Source organism: Alternaria conjuncta, assembly GCF_024043145.1.
Source record: "Alternaria conjuncta strain BMP 0040 chromosome Unknown scaffold_2, whole genome shotgun sequence".
Classification (NCBI taxonomy): domain Eukaryota; kingdom Fungi; phylum Ascomycota; class Dothideomycetes; order Pleosporales; family Pleosporaceae; genus Alternaria; species Alternaria conjuncta.
In genome coordinates this window covers 2,547,296-2,570,319 of record NW_026250091.1, presented here as the reverse complement: position 1 = coordinate 2,570,319, position 23,024 = coordinate 2,547,296, and the positions used below count along the sequence as shown (strand labels likewise).

Below are 23,024 nucleotides of genomic sequence, written 5' to 3'. Positions count from 1 at the left end.
CATGAAACGGAGCAATGGCGCCGACAGTTGCTCCATACTCGAGAGATTTCATGTACACCTAATTGGCGGTATGGGCCGGTGTTTGCCGCGCAGTCGTCGTCATGCCACCCAACAGGTACGACAGAGGTCATGCATCTGGTCGGGAGGTAAGGTAGACTGTAGCCATGATCCGAATCCGTATTCGATGGGTAGTTTCAGCGAGGCGCAGCTGGCGATGCGACGTTGGTAAGGTTCGCGGAAATACCCCTGGTAAGCGTAGCGAGTGAGGGCTGCATGGGATGCCGCATTCGCCACGAGGCGTCGTCGACCATTGTGCTTCTCCGCACGAGATAGCAAACTCAGAGTTTCTGTACTGGGGACAGTAGCGACTCCCTCATGGCTTATATCCTCTTTCCTAAAGGGCCTTTTGCGGTCTCCACCGTCGGATCGAGACAGTCAAGGTTCCGAGATGCTGCCGGCAGCGATCAAAATTGGTTCAACGGCGTCGAGACCGCGAATGAGACACGCTGGACCCGCCTCCAGAAGTAGGTTTGCCACCAGTCGTATCACAGGTACGCCACACGTCATGGCTCGGAAGGCAGCAAGATTGCCCACTGGAAGAAACTCAAAAGTTCGTGAGATGCAGTCAGTCTTGGTAATGGGTGAATAAGCGATGGTGTTGAGGCTTGTTGTAGATCCGGGGCGTTGGCAATGCTATGTATGTACCTTCCCATGTCTATGCTCCGCTAGCGGCTGCGCCATTGGTAAGATTCGTGATGCTTGGCATGAGCTCCGCGGAGGACTGAAGCCAACGTCACCCGTTAGCATGAACATGGTGTTTTGGTGTCTCGAACATGCGATATAGCTTCATGGAGATGGATGTTGGATCGAAAAGAAGCGGTTTCCTGCGATGACATCATGCAGCTTCATGCATGGTGTGGATAGAACTCTATCCCCGTATACAGAAGGCACAACTGCCCGTCCGATTTGTCGAAACAATGTAAGGCCATCCGTCTATGCTGATTGAGTCATGGATCGTGAAAAGGCAGATCAAAAACTAGATACGGCAATACCTCCGGCACATCATTGTGAGGTTCGTACGAGGTACAACGCGGGAAGAGTCAGTGCCCTGAGCTCAGGCTGCACATCACAGGTAAGCTTCAGCGTACATCGTCAGACGGGTTGTTTGTACATGGAATGATCATCATGGCCTTTGCATATCTTGTTTGAACGTCAGATGTTACCGACTATTCGACGATTGTCTCGCCAGTCAGGTACGCACAGTATGAAGTCCATCTACCAACTTGCTTTGTCAACACCGAGTCTTCTCTTAGTGCTATGAATCGAGAAAAGCACCATGATATCTCCGAGACGCTCTGTTGTGCGATGAAAAGATTTGTTGACAAGTGATATGACTAGGAAAGCACATCGGTGAACCGTGGATGCAAACGGAGACGTACCAGTTCAGACTCTGTCGGCGAATCAACGCCATTCCAAGGTTGCATACCCAACCACCCAATGTACCGCTTAGAACCGCTACAATCGAGTTATCCCGAGACAGGTGCGATCGCAAGATGACTGGGAGAGCATGCTCACAGTTACCGACAGAGCTTTGAGACTACCAAGGTACCTATGCAGCAATCACGCCACCACATCACAAGTCTATTCGTCAAGGGAATAACAGCCGTCTCACCACCAGTGACTGGAACGGGGTAAGCATCCTGTGTAGAAGTGTTGACTTGCATTTCTAATCGCGCGGTGGACGCATCACTCGGACTCCGCGGTGGCCGAATGGAAGAGTATTCAACCCCCACAGATACCCAAAGTATCTTTGACAACAACACGGCATTCACTCCCGAAATCTGAAACAAGTAAGCGAGGTAGCAACCTAATCTTCCTGACATCCCGCCTAGATCCGTCTACCCGTATAAACTTTCGTTCAAAAGTAAAATGTGTGACAAAGATTGAGATCGTCAATTCCCAAACAATACTCATCCTTCCAGCAACACTTCATTCTCACTGGTCTATACAATCAATTAGTCTTGAGCAGACTAGCACTACATTCGTATCTTATAAAATCGCTGTCATGAAGGTACCGGTGCTAAGACATAGACACCACAATGCTGCCTAGGTAAGTAACACACCGCATAATCGCATTGTCAGTCTATCTTCTACACTCACACATGACATGGCGACTGTAAGTAAGCCTTCCAAAGCTTACAATCGCTTCCTTCTCGGTGACTGACGGAGAACCGGTCGAAGTGGTGACCCCATCTCAATTTAAACAGTATATCGTTGTAGAAACGCCAGACTCGAAAAAAATAGGAAACGTCGTCTAGCGTAGAAGACAGAGTAGTAGGCTCAAACATCAGTTGAACATTATCGTATCGCTTTAATGCACCTCTTCTTCTAGTATAGGTCGTGGAAGAGAAACACCAAAGACGTATCACGACTTACCTCAGCTCACTCATGTCACCAAAACCTCGGGAAGAAATCACTCGATGGGAATACCCACATACCAACCCACACAACACTTCTTAACCCCTCCTCCTCCTCACCACGACTTCCTCCACCCCATCACAACCCATACAACATCTTCTCAACCCCATCCTCCTCACCACAACTCCCTCCACCACACCGCAGCGCGCCATACCATACCACCTACCAACCACTACCAACCAGACAACTCCATGCCACATACATCGCTCCACACCACATCGCATCACTCAATCCATTAAGACGAAAACTGATACAACGCCGAAGCGCGTACGGATCCATTTATACAAAATCACACAACTATGCTCATTCTATTTACTCTTCTCATCATCCATTTCAATTCCAGTCTCGCAACGTAAACATGCCATGCCATAACGCTTCCAAAACCCGCCCAAAGCAGGCCAGGCAAACAGACAAACAGACTTTAATGACAACCCACAAACGCCAGAGAAATGCCAACCAAACTCGCTATCAACAACCATGCATGTCATCCACTTTTTTTTCTGTCAATCACCTTCCAATACGCGGAGTCAGTCAATCACAATCACGAAAACTCAACGCGACTCCCCCCCAACCTCGCCTGCTTAGCCTGCGCCCGTTCCGCTCTCCGTCTCCTCCTATTAGAATCATAATTACTAAGATCCGTCTCAGTCCCATACACAGGACTACTCAGCACCGTATCCGCGGCCGCAGGAATAGGAGGCGGAGGAGGAAAATTGGCTTGATCAGGCGCTAGATGCTGTTGCTGCTGGCCATTACCGAACATAGGAGGAGGACCAGGCGGAGGCGGAGGAATATTGGCTTCAGGCATGCGCAAGGTGCTCGAACTGGGCATGGGCATAGGAGGAGGAGGAGCACCACCAGACTGTTGAGCCATTTCAGCGGCTTGAGCAGCTTCCATGGCTTCGGTTCTGCGCCAGCGGTCGCCGCCGACGCCGCTCATGGAACTTACGCTGCCGGCGCGGTTTTTGCGTTGGCGTTCTCGGCGGCGGGCTTCGCGTTCGGCGGCGGCTTCTTCTTCGTTGAGGCGGCGGAGGGTCACGTGGCGTCCGTCGTTGTGCATTTTGACTTTGACGGATACGGGAGGGGAGGCTACGTCGTCTCTGCTGCCGCGGCGTTCTCGTTTGGTGGGTGAGCCGGCGGAAGTGACTGTGGCTGCCGCTGCTGCTCCTGCAGGTATTATTGGTGCGTCTCCGGTGCGGCGTCGGCTGTGGTGACGGCCTCCAGGTGAGTCGTAAGCTTCGGAACCGGAATCTGACAGGACACTGTAGACACCGGCGCGAGGGGGACGACTGGGGTTGGGCGTGACGGTAGAATCCATGGGTCGAGATGGTCGCTGCGCTACTGAGGGCGTGATACCGGTCATGTCGCTCTCAGACAGAATGGTGGACGGCGGCCTATGGCCTCTCCTTGGAGGTGCTCCATCACCCGTGTACTTCTTGCGGCGTTGGCTGTTCATGCGCGCGACCCGTTCCTCTTCCAGATCTTGTTGTCTCATCTCTTCCACGCGGTCGTCTTCCTTCTTCTTGCTGCGTTTGCGGAGAGAATGCTTCAAGAAACCGACGACTCCCATCGTAGCAACACCCTCCTTCAGTCCATACTGTCGATCCCTAGGCCTCATCTCAGTTTCTTCGCTGAGGCTTGTCCGGCTATCAAAAGAGTCAATGGAGGTAACACTTCCATTTGTGCGGTGACCAGGTCGCATAGCACTTCCAGACAAAGCCGATGCTTGTGGGTTGTCTCGACGCCAGTCGTTTCGACGGTTTGCTGGAGATTCGGGTGCCCTTCCTTCTTCGAGCCTGGAGATATCGGTCTGAGTGACTTCGGATGGTCCCAATGGGCGGCTGTAACTGAAGTCGCTCCCTGTCTCGGTCGGAGGATGTTTTGGTTTGCGATTGAATAGTTTCTTGACGGCGAAAATACCACCAGCTGCAGCCCCAACTCCTAGGAGCTTGTCCTTCCATGTGGAACCTTTGTTGCCATCGGCACGGTATTTCTCGTCGCTCAAGTACGATTCAGTGAACTCGGAGTCGGCCACACGAGAGCGGGAATCACGGCGGGATCGAGAGTCGGGTCGGGAACTCAGAACTGTGCCACCGTGCCTGCTGCGGGTGCGGCTTCGAGATCTTCTTGAGCCCAATGCGGCTAATCCTGCACCGGCTGCTCCGGCTGCTGCGAGCTTTCCAGCGCCAGGGCCTCTGCTCGTGCGTCGACTTATCCTGGTACTGTATGAGCGGTCGGTGATGTAGGTGCTACGGTCATCAAAGTCCATCTCGGGCTGGGTCCTGTAGGAGAGGACGAAGTAGAGGATTACTAAGATGAAAGTCCACACTGCGAAAAGGATGAACAAGGCCAGTGGTGACCCGTATAGTGTCAGGCCAAGTGGGATCTGGGCAAGTCCAAGCAGTGCAATAGTGCGGCCTAGCCATTGATGGATCTACAAACGTTAGTCTTTGCTGGAACTGCGCATATTGTTTACTTACCATAAGCTTAAGAGGGATCTTGAATCGCTCCTTGCCCTTTTCCAGTTTATGAATGAGAGCGCCACCAAGGAACTGAACCATAACAAGAGTGTATAGCGCAACGCCGATGCCGTGGTGAGGGTTGGTCAGAGACCTCTCGAGGCCAACAGCTTGGAAGCTGCAGACGATGGCAGCAGTCGAAAGTAGGACTGCTGCTACCTGCAACCAGATGTGGACTCGCAAGGCGGTTCGTGGGTTGCGATGGTAGAAGCGAGCCATGAAGATAGCTGCGGGTATTACGAATAGGAAAGCAATGACTGCTAATACTCCGTGGGCTATGATAAGAGCCTTGTAGCTGGCCATGCTGCGGAAGCGATTGCCCATGCCTAAGTAGTCAGTCTCTGTAGTCTTTTTTCAACAACGAAGATTCTTACCATTCAATCGCATCGTCTCAAAGTTGGGGGCTTGCAAGTTGGGCAGCAGAAAAGTGTTGCGCTGCGAGTCCCATGTGCCATCTCCAACATGCATCGTGGCCGAGTCGTAGACGCTCGACCCGGGGTCCGAGAGTTGGTTCGACATTATCGCAGTAATGTTCCGTTTCGCGCTCAATGGCCAATTCTTTCAGAACAGTCGTAAAGTAGGTGCGTAAGTCGTTAAACACACCAGGCTGACGGACGAGGTAACGACAGAAAACCGGATCCTCGCTAACAACGCAGGCAAGCAACAATACGTGGAAACAGAGAGTCGTAACGTCGTGACAGGCGTAAGAATAGCGAAAGTAGGCCGGGACGAGGCGGTATAGTCGTGTAGTCGTGTAGAGCGTGTCCGGTTGGACAGCTCGCGGTGGTGGGGGAACGTCAGCTCCTGGCGCCGTGCAATGGACGTCGTTGGGAAGAAGCGGTTTCCGTGACTGCAGGGAGCGAAAGTCTTCTCTGGGTGCTGCAGCTGCAGATGTCACGAAAGGATGGAATCGGTAGCCAGCTCAATTAGCTCGTCGAGGGCTCCACCAGCCGCATGTTTATGGGTGGAATGGCCTGGCAACGTAATCGATAGGTTGAAGGGCGGTGAGTGGCTGGGGCCGGCCAACCACAGCCCGCCGCACCCCTGCACCCAGCCGCCCAGATTCTGAGACGACTCGAATTTCTGGTTTCCGAGGCCGATTGATTAGCTCGGCACGCTGCTCTTGGGCGCGCATGCGCTGGCAGTGAGGCGAACCGTCACTAGGCGTTAGGGTACACGTTCAAGCACCGTGTTCGCAGGTGCATTGCCGCGAATGAGAACACGGATTAACACGAGTCGATTGCGCAGAGAAAAAGTCGTTTCAAGCAGTGGTATCTCGAGTCCAAACGCCGTAACAAGCCCAACACACGCTCACCGCAAGGACGTCATCCCTCAACATCCAACATGTCCCTTAGCGCCTTTTCAGACGCTCGGAGCCATCTGCCTCTCTCTTCTAGTTCATCTCCGATTCCACCGCCCTCTTCCTTCCGTCTCCGGGCCTCTCTAGCTGCCGCGACGGTTCCCTGTTTCTGCGTCTCCAGCGGCCTCAGCTCGCGCTCCAGCTTCTCCAAGTCTCTGGTTCGGTTCGGGATGGTAGCCTGCAGACTTGCGATCTGCGCATTCAGGGCTGCGAGCTCCGCCTCCCGTTCGCTGAGCACCCGCTGAGTTTCTGGAAGTGGGAGAGACAGCTCAGGGTTCGTCGAGACTGGTGTTTGCTCGTGCTTCAGCTGCTCAATGGTAGCTTCCAGGCCTGCAATCTCAGCCGGAAGCGACTCAAGCTGTTGCGTGCGTAGTTGAAGACCCTCATAGCGCAGTGCGAGCTCTTTTCCCTTGTCCTCCAGCTGCTTCAAGATCTCGGCTACCTCCAACTTGCGCTCCTTGAGCTCTGCCTTGAGGCCCAGTATCTCCTTTTCCTTCTCGTCGTTCTCGTGAGCGTCGACCAGGCGGGGTGGGTTCTCCGTTATGCTGCGCAGGAACTTTTCCTTGGTGACCTGCTCGACGTAGCTGAAGCGTAGCTTGCTGAAGAGTTCCTGCGACAATGTTAGGCCTGCATCTCTCTCATGAAATTTCGAAGACGCGTACTTTGTAGTGTAATAGATCAGCCTCAAGGGCAGCCGGATGAGTGTCGCCATTCTGCTCGCTGTCCTCCGACGCCGCCGAGTTGCGCTTCTTCGCGGCCTGTGGGAGATCCTTGGGCGATAGTGTTTCTGCAATAGCAAGGAGCTTGAGTGACTTTGACTGCTGCAACTGTTCCAACACTGCGGCTGGTGTCGGCGCTGCTGATTTCCGCTTGGGTCCCATTGTGTCTGTTGTAAATGAATTGGAGGATTGAATGTTTGTTTGGGATCGCGAACGCCCGCGTAGGGCTGAGTTCCCCGCGGCGACTACCGCATGCAGCTAGCACAGCCCGCCGCGTGGAATCATTTCACATGGCCGCCCGGGATCTCTCAAGGTCAGACTTCTGCGACCCTTCTTCTCCACCCCAACAACAGTCGCCCACCATGGCCAGGGACCTGAACGACGACGCGTACATCGCAGAGCTGCTGAAAGAAGATGCAAAGAAGGCGACCAAGACATACGAGCTCGTTGGCATCGATGCCTTCAACCCGAGGTGCGTCATGAGCCTCCGTACACGCTGTGCAGTCGCATGAGCGTTGAAAGTACATGAGCACTCCACTATGAGACTGCTCGTGCTAATATACTATAGGATGAAGTCTCGTGCACCTAGACCGAACAAGGGCTTCCTGCAACACCTCATCCGACAGACTGACAGCCACAACTCTGCGCTCCTTGCCAAAGAGGCTGCCGAGTCTCGCGCCCGACTCAGAATGATGGATCGGGAGAAACAACAGGCGACAGGACAAGGGGATGCATATGCGCCAAGCCGATGGGATGTCGCAAGCCCGGGCGACCAGGGACGGTTGGCACCATCAGGAAGCGACGTCGACCGATGCGAAGCAGAGTCAAGCAGACGACAAGATCGCAGCAAGGATGAGGATAGGCATACGAGGAAGCGCAGAGAATTAGCCGCAGCGCTTTCAAACCCGATATCGCGCCGGCATCGAGACCGAAGCAGAGATGGACACCGACACAAGAGGAGACATGAGAGCGAGGAGGAAGACCATTTCAAACGGAAACGGAGACGATCAAAGTCGCCCCGAGACAGATCGCGTAAAGACAAATATGGCAAAGAGCAAGAACGCTACAAGCCCCGGGGAAGAGACCACAAGGACCGCGAGCACGCAGGACGCACATCGCACCGCCGAACGTCTTCACGGTCACGATCACGATCACCTCATTCCTCAAAACACAGAAAACACAGCCGACACCGACACCGGACTCGCTCCCTCAGCCCAAACCGCAAATCCACCACCTCCAAACCACCCAAACCCAGCCGCTACACCACCAAACGCACGCCCTCCCCAGCATCCTCCTCCTCCGACCCCCTCGAAGCCATCGTCGGCCCCCTCCCTCCCCCGCGCTCACCACCCGTCCGCTCTAAAGGCCGCAACGCGTACAAACCGCAAAACGGCGGTATCGAATCGCGCTTCTCCTCCACCTACGATCCCACCACGGATGTGCGCCCGGCATCCGACGTAGAAGACGACTGGGGCGACGCCCTAGAAGCACTGCGTGACCGAGCGCGCTGGCAGCAACAAGGCGCCGATCGCCTCAAGCAAGCCGGGTTTACGGATGATCAGGTGAGGAAATGGGAGAGAGGGGATGTGCAGGGGGAGGAAGACGTGGTGTGGAGGAAGAAGGGGGAGGGAAGGGAGTGGGATAGGGGGAAGGTTGTTGATGAGGAGGGGGATGTGGAGGTTAGGGCTGATTTTGGGAGGTTGAAGTGATGATGAGATTGAATTTGGTTTGTGGGACGGGGATGAGCGGTATTCTGAGATGAGATACATTGTTTTTCACATTCCAGTTCCGGCTCCTACTCCAAACATTACTACTATTACACCTCCCATCCTGGTCCTCATCCCACCTATCCTACTCACTCCCAATGCCTCCCCACCAACCCCATCTTCCTCCCATCCACTCCCTCCTCATAACTCGCACCATCCGAATCCGTATCCGGAAAACTCAAATCACTCCGCAGAGTCTCGACGTCCGCCTTGTCGCCTACGACTGTTGTGTCGTCGTCGCCGAAGGAGTAGCGTGGGTTGCGGGGGGCGGGGCGTACGGGAGGGGGACGCGAACTTGAGGCATTGTTGTTGATGTCGGTGGAATGGGTGTTGTTGTAGTTGGGGTTGTAAGTGTTGGGGTTGTGAAGGGGAATTGGAATGGAAATTTTGGGAGGTGGCGGTGGCGGTGGTATAGGGCGTCCAGCGTACGTATCCGGATAACGATGATGGATATCCTGGGGTAACCGCGGGAGAACGTCTAGTTCCACTGGATAAGGCGGGTATGCTGGTGTAGTGTTGTGCGACGTATCTGGCATGCGAGCCGGTGTATTGGCGAGTTCAGCAGCTCTCCTCCTTTCCCCTTCCTCCCTTCCTGCACCAACCCGTCCAACCTCCTCATTCGAGCTCGAGAACCCAGACCACAACCTCGGTATCGGATGCCCTACCCCATCATTCCCATTCCGCCGCAGTAAAGCATCCAGGGGGCTGCTGATGCTAAGATACTTTTCTGCTTGCTCCGACGACGGCGTTCCGTTTGTGGAGTCTAGGAAATTTCCTTTCGGACTCTTGAAACTGAATGTGACTATGAAGATGAGTGCCAGGGTAGCGAGGAGGGCGCTGATGGCGAGGGATGCGGGTTCAATGCTGGGGGTGTGTGGGGAGGGGAGGAGGGCGGGAGGGGGTAAGAGATAGAGAGTGGGTAGGGGGGTGGGTGGTGTTGAGGACATGGTGGAGATTGTGATAACACTAATGTATTATGTATTGGGGTGGTAGAGGGATATCAAAGCTACCGAAATTGTATGTACGCAAGAGGTAGTAGGAAATGTATGTATGTATACCCCTCAGCAACAAACTACTTGCAAACGCCGTGCCATGCACTTCACATAATCGTCCCCAGACATCCCCCTTCACAGCATCAACCACTTTTGACAGCACGCTGACCAACCGCCGTAGCCTCGACATCCTCCTGCAAAGTCCTTGTCTGCGTTTCTTCAGACGCCTTGCCACTGCCTTTGCGCTTTCTCAACTCTGCCATGGAGATGTGGGGTTTCGCCTTCCTCACCTTCTCGTCGGATGAACTCATCTTGCGCATCTCGGATTCCAACTTCATCGCTAAACGCTGCAGTAGCCATTGGGGTTCGGACTGGTTGCCCATGAGCGGACTGCGGATGCCAAGCCAGCTCCAAGCACGCTTCTTCCCATCGTCTGCAGAGCCGATATCAGGAGCTTCGCCATCATCGTGCTTATGTGGAGTGTTGGCTTTGGGCTGGCGGTGGTGCGAGGGATCGTTTTCGTCCTGGCCGATTAGACGCAGGTAGTACTGCCATTCGTGGTACTCGTACTGCTTTGACGATGAGCTTTCGACGTCTTTCATCAGCTTGCGGACTTCTTTTGCGAGGACGAAGTGGTAGAAGCGGATGTCGCGTTCGAGGTAGTCGCCATGTTCGCCGGCCTCTTCCGCTTTGCCTAGCTCTTCTTCTTCGATGTATGCTGCCAGCCGATCTTCAATGTGGTGTTCGGTAGGACCAGCAGAGCCCGCCTTCTCTTCTTCGCCAATCTTGCCGGATCTGATGCGCGTCCATCCGACTTTGAGCGCGGCGCTGAGCCCTTCCTCGTCTGGTAGGACAGTGAGGGAGCCGAGCCAGATGGTGAAGTCTTTGAAGGCTTTGATGACTGTGTCGCCCATGTTAGAGATGAGAATGGTTAGTGTGGGTACGGCGAGGAGGCTCCAGAAGACCATGAAGGCTTTTCCGGCATTGCTTTCGACGACGTAATCTCCGTACCCGATTGTCAGGAGCGAGACGTAGGCGTAGTAGAGGGCGACGAAGTAGCTGAATCCTTGCGGCTTCTCGGAGTACATGAATACTAGAGCTCCAAGGAACCACAGTAGCATTGCTGCTGTGGTTGATAGGGCTAATGCGGTGTATCGCCTCTTTCGCTCGGATAATGTTTGCACGCGACGCATGATGTGAAACTCTTGCTCTCGTCTCTGTGCTTCTGTCAAACCTTTCGAGGAGAACTCGACCTTTTCCCACAGTGAGATGCGTATCGTCTGCGTGTCGCCATCGATAGACTTGAGAACCTTTTGTCTTTTGACTTCCATAAAGCGAGCAGCCATCTTTTGCTTTCCATGCTCTAGAATAAGAGATCGAATAGAACCAATGACCAAACCAACTGTGACTAGGCCACCAATTGCATATGGAATGAGGAGTGAGCGACCAGTATGCGTTTTAGGCACAAACTCCCCACCGAAACCTATCGTGAGTAGGGTAAAGTTGGCCCAGAATACTGCATCCAGGAACATCCAGCCTTCGACGTATGAGAATATCAGAGCGCCGATAAGCAGGTAGACCATGAAGGCGATTGTCTGCAGCATCAGCGTCCTCTGACTAGCCGTCAGCCGGAAATCTCTAGCGTAATGCCCCTTCCACGCTCCGAAAGCAGTAAAGGCCATTAGCGAAGCGATAATGAAGTAGATACCCGCAGCGATGATAGCGTAGTAATACGCTTGGCTGAGAGCATGTTCTTCCATAGGCTGAATCCGGAACACAGATGACGAAGCGACCCCCACGAGCGCCATCAAAAGGAATCCAGCCAGATAGAAGCCGATAATGGTGATAGGTTGCGCAATCTCAAACGTCAGTCTCCTTGACATGTTGAGCAGCAAACTGATGTTTGCACTCAGAGCGAAGACGAGCGAGACCGAATTGACCGCGATAAGCCATTTCGGATCCGTAATCTTCGAGCCGTGTCCCTCGTCACTTCCAGGCGGGATGTAAACTCTCCATTTTTCAACGAGGGCGCAGATGGAGAAGCCGTTGGCGATGGGGCCGAATGTTCCTGCTATGAGGGGACTCGCTGTGGATGCAAACCACCATTGACTGGGTTTGTCAGCGTACGCAGAGAGACGTCGAAGTACTGAGCGACATAACTTGGATCGAGATATTCCCGCTCTTCCTGCTCCGCTTGTTCGTCTTCGTCGTGGACTGTGTCATTAACATCTTGCGCTGCTGCGCCTGCTGGCTCGTCGAGGCCGGGGTCGTTCATTGTTAGTCAATTGGTCGTGTGGTGAAGACTGCAGTAGACACAACAACGAGTCTGGGTGCATGTTGTACAAAGAAGAAAATGGAATCTGGAGATCTGGAGATCTCCTGCAAGTATGTGCACGAGGGGCGTGCATGTGAGATAACCAAGATGCGCGGGTTGTCGCGTGGACAACGCCAGGGAAGTCAGGGAGTGATGACGTAGCCCTGGAGGTCTCGCTAACTTTGACAAGCCACCAATTTCGGGTGGCTTCAAGCACAACATCAGAGAAAATTAAACGTAGAATTGTTACGATGGACGATGGAATGCATTGGTATGATGTACTGTTAGAATACCATGTCGGCCCGAAATTCATAGTGCAACGACTATGTAGAAGCTCGCCTAGACTACATGTGTGACAGCCTCGCGTTTAGCGGCTGACTCGGCTACATGTTTAGCTCTCTAGGCATTCGTATGTGTGTGATGCCCAACGTCTTTTTGTGGAACTATGCTGCGGATCTTATGCAGCAATCCACAAGCGTTAGATAATGAGCTCGGTTTCGAGCTTGACATTGCTCGCCAGCCCATTGCACGCTACACAAGTAGAAGCTTACTGTGTCGACGGGATACATGTCAGAAGGAGAAGCAGAAGGCATAGCCTCTAGGAATGTTGGAAGAATGTATCCAAGGAACAGTGGATGTAGACTTGAGCAAGTGACAACACAGGGGACTATATGCCTATATATACAGCGGGCACTGTGACTTGGCCTAGCATATCAGAAGATCAAGAGGCGTGCTTTACAGCGATACCTCTTGCAGGTTTTAGTAAGGACAGTCTGTCGAGCTCGACATTTTACCTTCTCCAATTGCCATACTATGACTCGGGCAGCTAATGAACGGGCTGGCTGTTTGCTGCATTCCCGCCTCGACTCCTCAATTATTTGTTGAAGCCTATGCTCGTTGGATGACCGACTGTCGCGAGAGACATCAGGTGAGCATGACTCGGCCTGCTGCTATCTTCCTTCGCGATCTCGTTGAACAGCGGTTCCGTCTGAGGCGTGTCGCAAGCTGGGGACATCGATCGGTATCCGAGGACTGCCTTCGGAGAGAAGAACTGGCCCAATGAGCAAGAGGGATCTCGGAGGCGCCAGCGGCTAGTAGCGTCGCATTCACTGCTCTTAAGAGGTGGCAAAGTACAAGGTGATGGGGGTGAGTGCGGAGGTGCAAACAGATCGTCCGAGCATTTCCAGGCAGATCTGCCTGTTGCTTCGTGCTCCTAACACAATCACCGTACCACCCTCAACGCCACCTTTATAATAAGGGCCCAGCTACCGACATACAAGTACCCGTAAGTTTCTCAATGCTCTTCAACTGTCTCGCAGTCACCTCGAGGTATTCGATCAGACCACGGTCGCGCCATCGCGAGCATACACAAGCAGAACGGCGGGGTAGCAGTCTACCTATGACTACAATGCTACCTGCTTTAGGGAGAAGCTCAACAAAGTCCTAATAGCATACTAACTTATAATAACAGATATATCTGCATCGCACGTCTGCACCGCGGTAAGCTTCAACCCCCGCGACTGTTACCTAACACTAACGTAACATCAGATGGACAACTCGAGATCTTCCGCGCACCACGGCGCTATGTTTCTCGGTAACCGTCTCGTCGACGGCAAGACCAAGCGCTTCGACCTGGGCGGCTTCGAGCCTACCAGCGTCACCCTCGCAAAGAGGGAGGAACGACAGAAGGCGGAACAAGAGAAGGCGGAGCGAAAGAAGGCTGCGGCGAAAGAGGCGGTCAAGGTTGTGGTGAATAAGGCGGCCCCTACCGTCCCCAAGGTCAACGAGCGATACCCGCCGTTTCGTCTCGCAGAGGTGGAGAGGAAGAAACCGGTTCCTGATGGCCCCAGGGGCGACGAGCAGTACATGCCGCTCCGTCCTGGAGAGTCGCTGTGGGATCCGAACATGGATCCACGTCGTTACAGCAACCTCTTGGGAGGCTGGGGCAAACCGCCTGCAAAATGGAGGCGCAACAAGTAAGCCCAAGCCACATCGACTTGGAAGAAGTCAATGCTTTTTCATTGGTGGAGAGACAACATCCTCTTGGAACACGCATGTAATACAAAGCTGACAAACACTCAGTTAAACGAAGCATACGAGCGAAATTCTGGAGCTGAGACTGGGGCGTCCGGAACGTTTTGCATCCTTCGGCGTCTCAAAGGACTTGGACTTCGCGGCTCACATTGCAGTGGCCGGCTTCCAACATGACGGATGCGAGAGAGGCTCTCTCGTATGGAAAGAGAGTGCGCAGCGTCATGGCTGTGTGTCCTTGTCATTCCCTCTCTCTTCGAGCGTGTAGCTTCGCATGTCGGGCTAGAGGGCCTCGGGCGAGGTATTCCTGTGATGTGGGTTCTTCAACGAGAAGCTTCGGTCGCTCTTGAGGCGGCGGGTGCCCTGCTGGCGAATAGTGCTTGCACTCCGCAGTTTGGTAGAATCATACATTATCGCTCTAGTTGCTGGAGCATGTGCAGCTACGTGGTGTCGTCGATAGGTTGGAGTACGCCGGAGTATCGTGTGCCTTCTCGGCGCTACATCATTGCGCCACAGCCCTGTCTGTCAGCTGAAGCCATATGGTTCTACAAAAGCCTCTAGGTGTCCATGGCCGACGACAAGGCACCGCCGATGCATGTGGGCATGCCCGTCTAAGCCAGCGTCGTGGCGGCTGTCGCAGCTGCTGTCGGCGGTGTCGAGATTGCGCAAATAGCAGTATAGTAGTGAGGGCATCGTAGTGTTCTATGTTAGGACACGCGGCCGATCTGTGTTGCTGTCGTAGAGGCGGTCGTGCGGTCGCGGTCGTGAGAGCGATCGAAGGGCTCAGGAAGCTGCGAAGAAGTCTGTCAGTAGTGCCTTCCCCAATGCGCCGCAGAACGCATAGCTGACAACGACCATTCCGTACTCTCGATCTCGGGAGTCGTAGTCAAGAAGACGAACGTAACGGCTGTGAGAGAAGTTGGAGTCGGCATGCATGGCGCGTCATCGCGTGTGTGGTTCAGTCGGCCCGCCATGCACGATTCAGGCACGGTACGCCAGCTCGGTTCCGGCATAGTGTCCTCTTTGGGTCACGTCTTAACGACGACGACTGCTGTAGACGTCTTCTGCATCTCTTCACATATTTACGACTTTACGACTTCTTGTGGCCGCGATTCCGTACTGTCTTACGCGTCACAGGTAACATACAGTACAGAGTCGTGCTATGTGCAGACAGGCCCGTTTGGGCTAAGTGTATTGCATCTACCTCACAAGGGGTTGGAAATGTAAGTTGGTCCCACCCAACGACTTGTAAGATGAAGCGAAGTCTTGACAACACTGGTCTTGTTGCAAATGTGACCCATGCGATAATACCTAGGTAGGTTCAGTACGTGTGTACATGTAAGAAGATCTCCCATTGCGACCTTTCCATTCTTATCGACATCTCCCACTTCATTGTCAAGTCACTTCTCAGTCCTCATCTTCGCAAAGCGCCCTGACTGTCACATATTCTAGAGGCAGAAAAGTACACCTTCGTTCAAAGTAAGAGAAAAGGAAGCCAATAGCTATTCGCTGCTCTCAGCAACAATTCTTCCATGTTGCTGTGGTGTGAGAAAATGGCAACGAGCATGTCAGACGTGTATTGTTATGAATCGATCTAAATGCCCACGAACACATCACTTTCAGTCTGATAGGATTCCTCATGCGGGCCTCGCCATCTCCATAACTCTCACCATTCTTCTCATCGTGGGGCCATCCCCTCGAGCGTCACTTCACCGCTATACGTGCGTGCCATATACAAAAGCTTGGGTATCATATTGCCCGGCTATTCTTTAAACTTAAGTCGAACCGTCCATTCTCAGTCAACATCATAGTCTACCTGTCACAGCTGTGTGAAGACCACTGCATCACCTCCCAGGGCGCCGACACCATCCTGATATCACCGGGCAGGTACGCGCTATTTCTCCACTCTCTCCTTCACCTATCCTCGCTCACTTGAGTTTTGGAAGCTTCTAGCCTCTCGCTCACCGTCGTGGTCACCCAGGCACCAGTATCTCCTTTGGAAAGCGCGCTAAGCGACGCTACTGCGCACAGCTCCTACCCTTTCTGTCCATATAAACAACGCAAGCTTTTCTACCCGCGAACTCCAACTCCCTTACCCCACATCCCCAACTCTCATCCACACTGCGATTAGCAGTCTCATTCAAGCAATAGCTACACTTTCTACACACTCTACCTTCTTCCCTTATCGTCATGTCTGACGCAGGAGCTCCCGAGGCGACTGCGACCGACGCCGGCGCTGCCCGCAAGGAGCAGCAGGCTCAAGATCTTGCGCGCGCCCAGGAAGCCGGATGGAACAATCCTGTTCCTTTCCAGTATGACACCGTCGTTGGTGGTACACCCGCTGAAGATGAGACCCGAGACACCGCCGTCTGGCTCTCTGACGCCGCGATCTACCAGTGGGACGACGATTTCGGCGATGTTGGAGAGCCTAACCCTGAGCTCGAGAAGATGCTCTTCGCCGATGAGTATCTCCAGCGCGCCGGCGGTGCTATCAAGGCGCTCTCGTTCGACGTGACTCTCTCAGGTCCCACCAAGATCAGCCCCGTCCGCAACGTAAGTCACTACAACTTGGGCCTGAAGGTCTTCGCGTACTCCATTGCTAACTTGTATCAGTTCGAAGATGCAGGTCTCCACCCGATCATGCTTGAAAACGTCAAGCTGTGCCAGTACAAGTACCCGACTCCGATCCAGTCCTACTGCATTCCTGCTATCCTGACTGGGCACGACGTTGTTGCCGTTGCACAGACTGGTAAGTCGCCTCGTCCTCACTCACTCTGCTTCTTACTAACATTACCTAGGTTCCGGCAAGACTGCTGCGTTCCTCCTCCCGATTCTGTCCAAGCTCATGGGCAAGGCCCGTCAACTCGCTGCGCCGCGCCCCAACCCGGTCCGCTACAACCCTCTCACCGACAAAGTCCGTGCGGAGCCGCTCGTCCTGGTCGTCTGCCCTACGCGTGAGCTTGCTTGTCAGGTAAGTTTCCATCATACGAAATACATGCTGAACGTATACTGACCTGGGTTCGTGATAGATCTTTGACGAGGCGCGTCGTCGTAGGTACCCCAGTACGAAATTCATATGAGACACATACTGACTTCATACCCTCCGTTTAGTGTGCTACCGTACTATGCTGCGTCCTTGCGTCATCTACGGTGGCGCCCCCAGCAGGAATCAGCGGGAACAGCTCGAGATGGGCTGTGATATTCTCATCGCGACTCCGGGTCGCCTCATGGACTTTATGTCCAACATTAACCTGCTGTCCTTCAACCGCCTGAAGTAAGTCAAGCAATCTTGTAAGGTGCTTTATAACTGACTAACATGAACAGGTTCACCGTAATTGACGAGGCTGACGAGCTTCTCTCCACTGGTTGGGAAGAGGCTATGGAGAAGTTGTTCGCTGGTTCAGGTATGTCGACACACTCTTCCCAGCATGGACTTCCAAGAATTACTTGCTGGATCATTTTTGTATCACATACTGACAACCGCTTAGACCAGAACGACGACGCCGACCACACGTATCTCATGTTCTCCGCCACGTTCCCCAAGTCAGCTCGTCGTCTGACACGTGAATACATGGATGAGGATTGCGTCCGTATCAGTACGTTTCTACTTCCCCAGTTTGACGAGCAACCCGCTCACGATATACAGAGGTTGGTAGGGTCGGCAGTACCCATCAAAACATCACCCAGCAGGTCATCTTCGCAGAGGAGAGCGCCAAGAGCCAAGCACTGTTCGACTTGATCTTCAGCGAAGGCCCTCAGCGGTACGTACAGCCCCTCTGACATCTGAAACGAGCGCAAGATGCTAACTTTGCCATCATAGCACCCTCGTCTTCACCAACTCCAAGGTGAAGTGCGACATGGTCGATGACTTCCTGTACAACAAGGGCATGCCTGTCACCTCGATCCACTCAGACCGCACACAGCGTGAGCGTGAAGATGCTCTTCGCTCATTCCGTACCGGCCGCTGCCCCATTCTCGTCGCTACCGGAGTCACTGCGCGTGGTCTGGACGTCGCCAACGTCAAGCATGTAATCAACTACGATCTTCCTTCCACTATGCATGACGGCATTACTGAGTATATCCACCGCATTGGCCGTACCGCGCGTATCGGCAACGAGGGCAAGGCGACGTCCTTCTTCAACGACCGTAACGAAGACATTGGCGAAGACCTCTGCAAGATTCTGTGCGAGAGCAAGCAGGCAATTCCAGAGTTTCTCCAAGAGCACATGCCCGAGGATCCCAACACTATCGAGTGGCACGACGGCACTGACGATGAGTCTGATGACGGTCTTGGTGGTGGCTTTGGTGGTGGTGACGCGGGAGGTTTCGACGCTGAGGCTACTGGCTTCGGTGGAGAGGCTGCCGCTGATACTGGATTCGGTGGCGATGACGGCGGTTTCGGTGGAGGTGGAGGAGGCTTCTCTGCTGATGCCGACGCCGACGACAAGGCCGCTGCCTGGTAAGCTGCTTTGGTTCTCCAAAGTCCTTCACCGTCTCCCAAAAGTGCTTAGCTAGCCTGCTTCATGCGGCTTGCTTTCGTCGCCTGCGCCTCCACGGCTTCAGGCTGAGTACTCCGGTTAACGATTCACGTTTCACGACATGACGCGACAACGACTTCTCCTTCGCGGTGGTCCAGGGCCTTGCATATGAGTTGCAGGGTGCAGTACCGCTGATATGTGGCATGATGATCATGGTCAGCTAGTCTACATATTCCAAATGTCAGAGTAAATCTGGGAACCATGTTCTTGTCAATGCTTTTGTGATGTGACGTTCGGTACTTTGACATTGCCAGGTGTAGCAACGAGCACGTTCATTCAACGGGTCCTTTTCACACAGGTGTATGCCCCGGAGTTGTGAAAATCAGAACCAGAAGGTATCTACATTGGGCATGAACTGACACAAGACAGTGCTAATAGAAAGTGCCCAGGTGTGGTGGATGACCCCTGCGATGCTTCGCGCAATCAAGCTTTGGCCTAGCCGGGGCCGGCTTGAAACACCATCAACAATTTCGGCAACGCACGATCTCCCTGTATCGCATCGCAGCGCGAACAACTTCTGACGTCACACCCGACCATGGCTTCCGTGCCTTCCAGCTGGGCACACAGTCCGCGTCCCCCTTAGTCCTTTTGAACGCGCAACGCACATTGCTCACTCAGCATTCAATGCGTGACGCAGCCGCATACAACGAGTCCTCCGCGTCATGAACGCCATCGCCCTGTCTACCTCCGTGTCGTAATCACGATGAGCAGCTATTTCCATTCGATTGCCTATTTTTTCCGCCTCCCCTTCCACATACAATGGCGGTAAGAGATCCCGTAATAAATAATGCGCAAGGCCGAGACTGACTGCATCCAGCACTGCGCTTGTCCAAATACCGCGATTCGTTCCTCTCTCCATCCTACACGTCACGTCGCCTAAGGGGCCGCATCCTTTTCTCATATCGCTGCCGAGTCGGAAAGACAACCTCATCTACTGCTACGTCTTTGTTCCGCCGAAACCAGTCGATCTCGATGGCAATGGCGACCAGGAGAGGAAAGAGACTGGGGAATGGCGTGTGCCTGTGGTGCTGGACTTTCATGGTATGGGACGCGTATGTCTCCAAGGACGCTATGGCTAACGAAACCAGGCGGAGGCTTCATAATGGGATCGCCCTTGGAGCAAGCCCCGTATGCGTCGATGATGTCGCGTGAGCTCGGCGCCGTAGTCATCAGCGTTTCCTACCGTATCGGACCCTTCCACCAATTCCCCGCCGCTATCCACGACGCGGAAGACGTCTTGTCCGCGATCCTAGACACGAGTGGAGTTTCGAAAGCCGGCAAGGTCCTTAGAGAGGAAATTCAGCGGTACTACTCCATAGTACGGGATGGCGCGCTGGAAAAGAAGAAGAAGGAACCTCTTGCACCACACCTTGAGCACGTCAAGACCATCACCCTCGACCCTACACGTCTTGCGATTTCTGGGTTCTCGGCAGGAGGAAACATCGCCTTGAACATGGCTATATCAGTACCGCCCTGTCCTGAGCTCGGCATGTCGACCACATTTGGTCCTCGCTCGCGCACGAATGACCCTGCGCATGCAGACACCATGTCGCCCATCATGCCCGAAAACCGCCGAGCCACGATCCTAGACGACCCCTTCGAGTCGTGGCCCTCTCTCCTACCTCCCGCTCAAGCACAGCCCCGCATGCTGCCACTCCTCCTATTCTACCCTTCGCTCGACGCACGCCTACTCCCACACGAGCGCCCCATGAAGCCCTTGCCCAATGCGCTGCGACCAGACGACCACCACAAACAGAAGCCGAAAGCACCTGGCCTATTCTCAATCATGGGCCCGACCTACCTCCCGCGCAAACTACGACCGCACCCGCGAGCCAGCCCCGGTTTGAACGACCCAATGCACATCCATAAGAACGCCGCCATCCTCCTCGTGCTCCCCGAAAAAGACACTCTAGCCGTGCAAAGCGACGTCTGGGTCGACAAGATGAACAACAACGACTGGAACGGGCCTGTACGCTTCGGCGACGGGCGCTCAGGCGACTGGGACGGACGCCAAGGTGGACAAGCGGGATCGGACAATGTGCCCAGTAGCCAGAACGGAGGCATGGAAGTGTGGCACGCACCTGGGTGCAGACATGGTTGGACGCAGTTTCCGGATACTTTTGTACCTCAGCATGAGCGCAGTGAGCGGGAATTGGTGTTTGCACGGACGTTGGATTTTGTCAGGGATAATTGGAAGAAGGAGTTGCAGGTTGAGAAGCAGCAGCTGGGGAATCAGATTCAGGAGTTGAGGAGGTTGAGTATACCTGGTGAGGATGAGTGAGGGGGCTAGTGGGTTCATATCATTGGTATGATTCGACTCGTACTGTTGGTCAACATGACGAGCGAGTATATGCATTTGTAGGTGTTGTAATGAACGTTTTATCCAAAGGATGAGATATTTGCCTACAGACTGGTTCTAGGGTGATAAGATGATCAATATGGTTATCCTCAACAGCAAGCATTTGTTCCAGCATTTTAATATCGTGCGGTACACCAGTGAGTCCCTGGCACTATTTTGGATGCAAGGGCAGCAGGGAGACGATATATCATCCCAAATCCCACGAGGGACTTACATCAGCTCAAACTCCAGCGATTACTTACCTCGTTACAAGCACGCTGGTACAAGCGACATGCCCGCTACATCGACTTCTCCAACTCGCCTTTCTTGCTTGCGACGTCATATCGCGAAGATTCGACCCGCATATTTCCCTATACCCTGCCGTACCCCGTACCACTCACACAAAATCCCCGGAGCCACCCCAGTTTACTATATGCCTTTGGTCTCCTGTTCGGTATTACTCGCACTGGATCAGCGGGTCGTGAAACAAGCAGGTGACTAGGAGAAATGCCGAGGCGCTTGGCTGAAGTAAGGAGTGTCTTGGGGGGAAGGTTGTGTGTTGCTTAGGCGGCTTGGCTTGACAGCGCAGTTTTTGCGGGATGGACGGGACGTTGTTGTGTGACGGTGGGAGATGGGTGAGATGGGATTGGTGCGGTAGAGAGGGGGAGGGAGCGAGGGAGCGAGTGTCTGGTGATGTGGAATGACGATACGAGGAAGACGTCCAGGTCTAGAGGTGTGCAGAGTATACTGTAGTACTGTCGATATAGTTCATCTTTACAGATCAAAGGTCTGTTCGCAGCAAAGCAACATCCCAGTCTGTCACTGCTAGCTCTTCGCATGTCGCGACGAGTAACCCAGCTTCTAACGTTTTAGCCCAGTTTGAAACCACACTGCACACTTCAGGCAAGTATGGCGCAAGCAAGCAACATTAGTACGCGCGCCGCTGCCGAGTCAAACTAGCAAATGAGGGGTAATCCCAAACTACATCGCTCGTACTTTCCACATTCCAACACGTGGTGCTGGTGGAGGAGAGCGCCGATGTATGTGTGTTTACGACGCTGCTGATATCACGCGCATATGATGAGGATCGGTTGTTCGGGAATGGAAGGGAGGAACTACGTCATATTGCGATGCAGAGACAAGGATTAGATGTAAGAGGACGGCAGACAGCTGTTCAGGCCTGACCGCAAGTAGCAAGCCGTGCCGGCTACCGGGTAATACCCAAGCTGCGTACTGTACACTGCGTAAGTTGTGTGGGGTACCTTTCTTCCTACACAGCCGTAGCAGATACGTATGTATGGAGGAGTACGAAGCAACAGGACGCTGGTATTGGCGCGAAAACCACGCGTGGGGGTTGTTAAGCAGGAGCGTCACGCGTCATGGGGTACGGGTGCCTTCCCCGCGAATACAATGTCGGCGATTGGGACAGGCTCGTTTGGAGCCGGCTGAGGCGCTTGCTGGCGAAATGTTGTACTGCGTCGCAGCGAACGGAACCCCAGACGTGAGATGGACCCTCTTACTGGGCACTGCACGCGGCGATGCACGACAAGTATCGTGCAGCTGCAGATTGGCGGCAGAGCACGGTGGGTTAAACCGGTATCCCGTTCTTGAGGCTTGAATGGAGTCAGATGATGGACTACTTTCTACCGTGTAGACGCGTCCTCTTTGGACTAAGGTGAGGCGCGGGTGTAGGAGAAGCGGTCAAGTAGCGGTGTGGAGGTGGAAGCAAGAGATGAAGCTGCCATGTGGAGCTGAGAGAAGGGAGAAGGAAGGAGATATGGAAACATGGCGAGGAATGAGGCATTTGAGGAAAATGGTATCAAGCCGCCGTGCTTGGGGTTGAGCAGAGGGCGTGCATGTGGTCGTGTTGATGCATGCGACGTCGGACAGATGGTACAAAAGAAGGTGTGAGGGCTGGCTAGCGGGGCGTTGTCGGCGGCGTCGCGTTGATCAGGGTCCTGCTTCCGAA

The 23,024-nt window shown here is 53.8% G+C and overlaps 7 protein-coding genes across 7 annotated transcripts; 4 read left to right on the top strand and 3 right to left on the bottom strand.

Moving 5' to 3' along the window:
• Nucleotides 1-3,019: 3,019 nt before the first annotated feature.
• Nucleotides 3,020-5,516, bottom strand: J4E85_001977 (uncharacterized protein; the record flags this gene model as incomplete). The annotated part of the gene is made up of 3 exons (XM_051466257.1): nt 3,020-4,912; nt 4,959-5,323; nt 5,372-5,516. The coding sequence occupies 3 exons, from the start codon at nt 5,514-5,516 to the stop codon at nt 3,020-3,022; spliced, it is 2,403 nt and encodes an 800-aa protein (XP_051330814.1).
• Nucleotides 5,517-6,322: 806 nt separating this feature from the next.
• J4E85_001976 (uncharacterized protein) lies at nt 6,323-7,238 on the bottom strand (the record flags this gene model as incomplete). Its single annotated transcript, XM_051466256.1, has 2 exons — nt 6,323-6,967; nt 7,020-7,238. 2 exons carry the CDS (start codon nt 7,236-7,238, stop codon nt 6,323-6,325), a joined length of 864 nt encoding a protein of 287 aa, XP_051330813.1.
• A 200-nt stretch (nt 7,239-7,438) lies between these two features.
• Nucleotides 7,439-8,785, top strand: J4E85_001975 (uncharacterized protein; the record flags this gene model as incomplete). The annotated part of the gene is made up of 2 exons (XM_051466255.1): nt 7,439-7,548; nt 7,645-8,785. The coding sequence occupies 2 exons, from the start codon at nt 7,439-7,441 to the stop codon at nt 8,783-8,785; spliced, it is 1,251 nt and encodes a 416-aa protein (XP_051330812.1).
• A 1,192-nt stretch (nt 8,786-9,977) lies between these two features.
• On the bottom strand, nt 9,978-12,109 carry J4E85_001974 (uncharacterized protein; the record flags this gene model as incomplete). The annotated part of the gene is made up of 2 exons (XM_051466254.1): nt 9,978-11,902; nt 11,962-12,109. The coding sequence occupies 2 exons, from the start codon at nt 12,107-12,109 to the stop codon at nt 9,978-9,980; spliced, it is 2,073 nt and encodes a 690-aa protein (XP_051330811.1).
• Nucleotides 12,110-13,696: 1,587 nt separating this feature from the next.
• J4E85_001973 (uncharacterized protein) lies at nt 13,697-14,128 on the top strand (the record flags this gene model as incomplete). Its single annotated transcript, XM_051466253.1, has 1 exon — nt 13,697-14,128. The coding sequence occupies one exon, from the start codon at nt 13,697-13,699 to the stop codon at nt 14,126-14,128; it is 432 nt and encodes a 143-aa protein (XP_051330810.1).
• A 2,241-nt stretch (nt 14,129-16,369) lies between these two features.
• On the top strand, nt 16,370-18,642 carry J4E85_001972 (uncharacterized protein; the record flags this gene model as incomplete). The annotated part of the gene is made up of 8 exons (XM_051466252.1): nt 16,370-16,928; nt 16,978-17,150; nt 17,209-17,230; nt 17,291-17,453; nt 17,504-17,583; nt 17,668-17,775; nt 17,826-17,940; nt 18,000-18,642. 8 exons carry the CDS (start codon nt 16,370-16,372, stop codon nt 18,640-18,642), a joined length of 1,863 nt encoding a protein of 620 aa, XP_051330809.1.
• Nucleotides 18,643-19,379: 737 nt separating this feature from the next.
• On the top strand, nt 19,380-20,998 carry J4E85_001971 (uncharacterized protein; the record flags this gene model as incomplete). Its single annotated transcript, XM_051466251.1, has 3 exons — nt 19,380-19,411; nt 19,535-19,758; nt 19,806-20,998. The coding sequence occupies 3 exons, from the start codon at nt 19,380-19,382 to the stop codon at nt 20,996-20,998; spliced, it is 1,449 nt and encodes a 482-aa protein (XP_051330808.1).
• Nucleotides 20,999-23,024: the final 2,026 nt, after the last annotated feature.